Consider the following 7169-nt stretch of genomic DNA (forward strand, 5'->3'; position numbering starts at 1 on the left):
CCCTCCCCAGCGGCAGGTCCCAACTCCAGGGGCACGCGCCCTCCCCCTCGCCTCCCCACCCCCCGGGGTGGCGGGCAGAGCGGCGCGGAGCAGCGGCGGGTAGGTCAAAATGAAGGTGCGTACCCGGAGCGGGCTCAGTCGGGCGCGGGTGTTCGGTCTGCGCTGAGGCAGGCGGTACGGCAGTGAGCCAGCCAGGCAGGCAGCCAGGCAGGCAGCCAGGGAGGCGCGGGCCCCAGCCGGTGAGGCCTGAGCGGCGGACGGCGGACGGTCGTCAGAAGCGAAGCGGCCGCCCGGCGAGCAGGACGTAACCCCCGGCGCGAGTGAGTGTGTGTGTATTTCCGCGCGTGTGCAGCCAGTGCTCAACGAGTGTGTGCTCAGTGCCATCATGTGTGACAACCGGGATGACCTCTGACCTCACCCTCGCCATCGTCACCGCCATCATCGTCTTCAACGCGTGCTCAGTCACGTGCGCATTTGGATTGAATTAACCCTTCTTCTGCTTCAACTAAGCAAACTGTGAGTATATCACAGCCGGTTCACGGTTCAGTGCTGGCTGGTGTTGTGTGTAGAGTGACACTGCGGTTTTATATGGAAGTGTCATCTTTGGCCGCCTGTTTTGAAAAGATCTTGTCGCGAGAATCATAGAATGTCCCGCAAATTCATACCTAGCGTGTGGCGTTTGTAAGAGGGATTTGTGTAGCGAGTAAACGGCGAGGATTTTTGTTTATTCTTTTCTTTGCATTTGCTGGCGATGGGGAAGCACTCCACTCGCGTCGTGTTGAATGCACACTCTGCCTCGATTTCATATTTCCTCCCTCGAGCCGCGAGGGGACGTGTTCGTGTAGACGTCATGACGAGACTCCTCTTCGACTTCCATAAAAGTTTGGAAAAGAAGCGGGCGGCTTCTGAATTATTGAGAACCGTGTGGAAATCACTCGGCCAGTCCGGTGAGGGGTGACCCGGCGGCGGGGCGGGGCGGGACGCGGGACGGCATAGGGATCAATGAATGCGAAAGAGGGTCAATTTCGGGAATGGATGGAAGTGGTTTCCTAGCAAAAGAGGCGACTTCGCGGCGGCCGCGACCCCGCGGCGCCCGGCACGCATGAGTCTTTCATTGACGAGGGGCGAGCCCGGGCGTGCGAGGGAGACGACAGGCCGAGGGAGACACACAGTCCTAGGCAAGTCGTGTGTCTTCTCTTTCTCTCCCTCCGCTTCTCTGTCTCTCTCTTTCTCCCCCTCTCCCCCCCCCCCCTCTCTGTCTCTCTCTTCCCCCTCCCCCCTCTCTCCCTCTCGTTCTCCCTCTCTCTCCGTGTCTCATTAGCGCTCCGCGCGGGAGCCGAGCGCCGTAGAGGATAGGCCACAGCGCGCGCGGCTGTGGCCGGGTTGCCTACCCCTGCCGCCGCCGCCCCCCGCCCGCTCCGCGGCTCCGCTAGCTCGCCCCGCTGACAGCTGGCACGTTCTCCTTCGCCCTCCCCGTGGAGCCCGCAGCGCCACACGGCGAGCCCCGAGCTGCGGGCCGCACGACGCCGAGTGGACATCCCTCGCGAAACGACAACAAAACCGTTAAAACGAAAGATAACTTGCCGAATCATTGCCCATCCTCCGTGATTGACGTCAATGCTACGCTCGGCCCTGGCTTCCCCTCACACGGTCGTAGGCTTTTACGGCACGGTGTGCACGATGTGTTTATGCCGGTTTTTATTATTTCTTTTCTGCTTGTCACGTTTTGCAGTTTACAGTTTTTCTCGGAAGAATGCATATTATGTTACGACCTGTTTTCCCTCACGAAAGTCTGTTTTAAGCCATATTGGAGTTTGAGGGAGTATGCCCCGGTTTAGTTAAAAACGTTTTCCAATTTCGATTTCTCCCTGTTCCAACTTTGACTATGGTTAAAGACTAGCTTAACCCGAATTGCAAGCAGGTCCGGCGGATGTGCGTAATACGTCGCGTACTTAACTCGCAAGACCAAAGTGCTCCACTCCGAGGCGGACTCCCCGAGGGGAGCTCGCACAGCCATTTTGTCTCTGATTGCACCTCAAATTATTCATCATCCCTATCTCTTCCCCCCTCTCACTTTTCCCGGCCACGGAACGCAACGGGCCTCACCTCGCAGCCTTGCCTTTCTTTTTTGTCGCTTGCTCCCCATCTCCAATTCCGAACGCCCTAGTCTCTCCGTTTCCACTTTTCGCCGTAATAATTAATTGTGACCACTGACTGATCACGCACAGGGAACGCATAGTGGCCGCCGGCGGGGCCACCCGCTCGTGAGAGCTGCCCGCGGCGCGCGAAGTGGCGTCATTTTAAAAGTTAAAATAAGTAAAAGAAACAGAGTCCAGGAGTCGCTAACCGCGGTAGCGCGATTAAACTCCCTGCTAGGGAGCGCTAGTGGCGGCAGGTGACCGGGCATCCGAACATGCGGGTAGCACTCGGTCGAGGCGGGCAGCACCGGCATCGCACCAACGGGCATCTCCGCTGAGAAATCTTTTTATCATCGCCAACTCCGGGGATCATGAGTACACCTGGCTGGGAATCATCAGGATAACAATTAATCGAAATCACCAGAAATCGCTTAAACTAAGCGGGAAACTGGTGGAACTGGCACAAATCAGTGAAAATACTGTAAGAGTCAGTCAGTCACACACACGCGCACGCACGTACACACGCGCGCGCGCGCGCGCGCACACACACACCCGCCCGCGTGCGCACACGCAACCCGAATTATTGCAGCCAGTCATAATTGGTGCGATGGGTTGGGGAGGGGGGGGGGGGGGCACTGCATGAGTGATGAGGACGCGGCTTGTAAAGAGGCGACAATAAAATGGTTTCGCGCTTATCGTATTGGCTCCGTTGGAATTGTCACCATGAACTGAGAAATCCATAGCAGGGCGCGTTCTTGTTAGGCGATACAGGCGGAAAGGATGATTGAAAGGGGAAGAGGATGAAGAGGAAGAGTAGGATGAGGGCAGTTGGTCGGTGTCGAGCATTGCGGTAGTTGAGCGGTGCAGGAAGGGTGCAGCAGGCAAGGTGCAGCAGGGTGCAGCAGGGTGCAGCAGGTCGTCGGGGCCGCGGCCGGGGGCGCCGGGGGACTGGCGCTGGTCTTGTCTGCCTGTGCGTATTAATGATGTAATAAACAGCCGTGCATAGGCCGCGTCACGCGACTCGGTGTGCGCAATGTGTGTGCGTGGGCGTGCGTGTGTGTGCGTGTGCGTGTGAGTGTGAGCACACACACACACACGCCACAGTGTCATCACCGCGGCCGCACGGCGGCACACGCCACAGGCTCAGATTTCCGATGACGATTAGCTGCGGAGCCTACAAATACTTTGGTGTACCGGCCGCCGCCCCGCCGCGGCCGCCGCCTCCACGGCCTCCACCGCCGCACTCCGCGGGGTCGATAAAGACTTTTTAACATTACAACACGGGGCGGGCGGCGGTGGGCAGCGGCAGCGGGAGGCAGCGGGCGACCACACACTGCAGTGTCAACATCCGACACACGACACATATTTGGCACACGCAAGCTACGGAGACTCAACGGCAGATATTTTTTAAAAAAGTAAAAAATTGAAAATGAAAAGTGTTTTTCTTAACCAACTGTGTGTCGGCCCGCCGGCGCGTCTGAGCCGTCTGCTCGCAGCGTGAAGCCGGCGCCCTGCTATGGGCCTTGCAGAGGTTGGGCGTGTGAACAGCTGGCCGATTATAATCGATCCGAGCTCGATCACCTCAAATCGTACGCGGCCGGATACACCGCTCGGATCAGCGGCGGCAGCCCAGATCAAGCAAACATGCGAGTCGAGGCCACCGCCGCAGCGTTTCCTTAAGTGGTGAAATTTATGTCCACTGCTCGTGAGGATCCACACAGACACGTGCTTTATTGGGATAGTTACTGGCGGCGTTTGACGTCAACGGCAGGGCGCGGGGGGTGGGCGGCGGGGACGGCAGTATAGTTAACGTGCTTTCTACCGAGAATTAGCGGGCGTTCATGTCTCGGACTGGGCTGCCGGGGCAGTCGGGGATCCCTTCGAAGTGCACTCCGCACGCGCCACTCGCACACCGAGCAGCGCACGGTGCACTTGGTGCACTCCTCCGCCGAAAGCGACCGTGTCCTGAGGGTGTGCTCGTTATTCTGTGCAGCGCAGAGCCGTGCGACGCAGCGCCCCACTCCCGCCATGCTGGTCACCTCCTCGCTGGCGCTCACCGAGCTGCAGCGGAGCGTGGGCGCCTTCACCCTGGTGCAGCGGCGGCAGCACGCGCTCAGCCTCAAGCAGCAGCAGCTCAGGGAGCAGCTCCGGGAGCAGCTCAGGGAGCAGGAGCACGGTGAGTCGCCGGCGAGCTAAGGGGGCATATGGGGCGGGCATCGCGCCCCCAGCACCATGTGCGATAATTTTCTCCTCTCAAAAATAGACTTTTCGATCTGATACTTATAGTCACTTTACGCGCAAGCCAAAGTTCGTTCATGTTTCGCTCTGAAACGGAAACATAAAATAGAATAAGTGCTCAAAACCCGGTTCGATAGGCTGAGTCCGATCAGAGTCAAACCCATCTATTATTGTCTCCTGCTCTGCCTTCGCCACGTTCTCCAGCTCCTGCTGAGCACTCTTCATTTACTCTGCGACCGCTCTTCCTTCCTCCAACCCTGATTCTCATCTTCCCCTGATGACCGCTCTTCCTCCTCCACCCCTGCTGAGCGCTCTTCCTCCTCTATCCCTGCTGAGCGCTCTTCCTCCTCTATCCCTGCTCTTCCTCTCCCCCTGCTGACCACTATTCCTCTCTTTCCCCCGCAGATAACAGCCACGGCCCGCTCATGCTGGGCCCGGTGATCCCGGGGCCGTACGGCCCCTACCTGTGGCCGCCGCTGCTGCTGCCCAGCGCGCTGTCCGGCTCTCACGCGCCGCGCAGCCCGTGCTCGCAGCGCTCCGTGTCGCCGCGATCGCGGTCGCCGCTGGGCTCCCCAGGCAGCGCGTCCCCGACGTCGCCGACCTCCCCGGGGCCGTCGCCGTCGCCCGACTCCAACGGGCGCATCGGCCGCTGGCCCTGGTACCGCAGCGCCTGGGACGAGCTGCGCTCCCGGCACTGCAGCCCGCCTCGCCGAGGTAAGTTGCTCCCCGGAGCCTGGATTCGTTATCATTCATTATCAAAGTCTCAAGAGAACTCTAAATCGACCACCTCGTGCTCTTGTGCAGGGACGCGCCTGGACTCTGAGAGCGACGACCTCGAGGAGGAGGAGCGGCCGCTGGACCTGTGCACCAAGAAGCCCTGCCGGCCGCAGCCGCTGCCCGTGCTCCAGCGCACGCCCCGCACGCCGCATTCGCTGGGCGCGCACGCCCCGCACGGCATCTGGTCGCCCGCCTCCGAGGTGGAGCACGACCCCCTGCCGCTGGGCCTGCCCCTCACCCCCGTCACCCCCGAGGTGAGCTGCTGTGCCTCCCTGGACGTCATGTCGCCGTGTCCTCGACTGCCCTCCTTTGCTAAGTGCGCGTCGTCTCTCTCCTGTCCGCAGTCTCGATGTAGGCTCTGGCACCTCCCATCGGACGGCGACGTCAGCTCGGCCGCCGGCAGCCCGCTGCCCTACCCGACGACGCCTCCGATCACGCCCAGCCCCGCGGCCAGCCCCGCGACGCGCGCGCCTGCCTCCTCCACCACCGAGCGGCCGGGCAGGACCTTCCAGGTGAGTGACAGAGAGACGTATGTGCGCAATGTTGTTGCCCCCAGTCGAGGGATGAACAACTGGCAATTTTGGTCGTGCACCGCTATTTCATCAGAACAAGTAGATTTCACAGACAACTTTCATCAATTTCAATCGATTTTACATCGTTCAAATGTGTGACCTCACGATATTTTTCCGCGATAGTTTCCAAACTTGTTTACCCCCTGCCCTTCCGGTGCTGCCTGTGCGCAGAGCACCTGCCGCTGCCGGCGCTGGCGTGACCAGTGCGTTGGGCGGAAGATAAACGCCTCGCCAGTTCGCTACGAAGCAGCAGTCATAAAAATCCTTTCGAAAGCCAGAAAGAGTCACGGCGGTCGCCACCGCGAGCGGGCAGCGCTTGCCCATGCTTCCGCGGCCGGACCCCGCGGCAAGCCTTTGCTGCCCACGATACCATGAGCGGACGATAATGGGCCACGTCTCGTCGGCGGCCGACAGTGACGGACTCGGTGACGAGTCTGAACTCTGTGTCCCGGGCGGGGCGGGGCGGGGCCGGCAGGGGTTTGTGTCGCGCGGGGCGGGGCCGCGGGGGAGCTACTATCGCGATGCGCTCTGGTCGCCCGGTCTGCGCGGCCCGCGCGTCGCTCGGGGTTGCGATTGACATTCTATCGCGATAGCGTCGCGGTGCACGGCGAGTGCGGGGTCGGCCAGCCGCCGTTGGGGCGTGCAGGGGCGGCCCGCTACCTCCACCTCCACCTCCTCCTCCTCCACCAGGGGGGTGCCACCGGTGGGCCCCGGAGCAGCCCGACGACGCCACGCCGACCTTTAGCACTTGGTCAATACGCCGGATACCGAGGCAGCAATAACCAACCAGCTCAGCTCGGCCCATTCCCTGCCCCCGCTATCAGATGGGGCCGAACGGTTTTTGATGTCATTCCGTAAAAGCCATCGCGGGGGTTGTCCCCCCCTCCCTCCCTCTCCTGTCCGGTGCCACTCCCCACTCCCCTCACCGAAATCAAGGGTGTATCCAGCCAGCGTCGTGCATATCGAGCAGGATCGCAATCAGACCGCGGCCGGTCGCCGCCAGATTTTGGACAGTTAGACACGGGCATTAGCTCGTGACGTATCAGGGACGTTTCATATTCGTGCACGTGAGCCTCGCTCCCCTCTTCCTCCCGGTCGACTGTCGCCTTGCTCGTCGGCCACCTGTCTCGTGGTCGCGGACACCAGACCCCTTTCTCTCCGCTGCCGCCCGGGGGGTGAGCCCGAGCTGCGCTGCCCCCACTATACACTGAGAGTCCCCCACCTGCGTCGTCGATGAGTGTCACGCGTACAGCGCTTATAGCAATTCTCCTTTCTCTCGACGAAATAATTCCCTCCTTTTCTCCTCCTTCGAGGCCGCGTGTGCGCGCACGCGTCGTCGCTTCGATCCCACTGTCAGATTGCAGATCATGCTCTCGGATAAGAGCGACGCGATCAAAGCGCGGTGAGGCTAGGACGAGGACGAATCGGGTGGGCGACCAGCGAG

General features: G+C 60.9%; 1 protein-coding gene across 3 annotated transcripts in view; it reads left to right on the top strand.

The window, feature by feature from the left end:
- The first annotated feature begins 149 nt into the window (after positions 1-149).
- The window catches only part of LOC113208773 (zinc finger protein 629), a 12127-nt gene continuing 5107 nt past the window's right edge, over positions 150-7169 (top strand). The window contains exons 1-5 of one of the 3 annotated variants that reach the window (XM_052268212.1): positions 150-516; positions 4132-4314; positions 4782-5090; positions 5181-5407; positions 5498-5665. In XM_052268212.1, coding sequence (XP_052124172.1) covers positions 4167-4314; positions 4782-5090; positions 5181-5407; positions 5498-5665 — 852 coding nt within the window. In that variant the 5' untranslated portion in view covers positions 150-516; positions 4132-4166. Of the gene's footprint in view, positions 517-4013; positions 4315-4781; positions 5091-5180; positions 5408-5497; positions 5666-7169 lie in introns of those variants that run through there. The other 2 variants (XM_052268214.1, XM_052268213.1) reach the window with 2 other exon arrangements.

The sequence above is a fragment of the Frankliniella occidentalis genome, unplaced genomic scaffold (genome assembly GCF_000697945.3).
Source record: "Frankliniella occidentalis isolate FOCC.00 unplaced genomic scaffold, Focc_3.1 Scaffold65, whole genome shotgun sequence".
In the NCBI taxonomy this organism is placed as follows: Eukaryota; Metazoa; Arthropoda; class Insecta; order Thysanoptera; family Thripidae; genus Frankliniella; species Frankliniella occidentalis.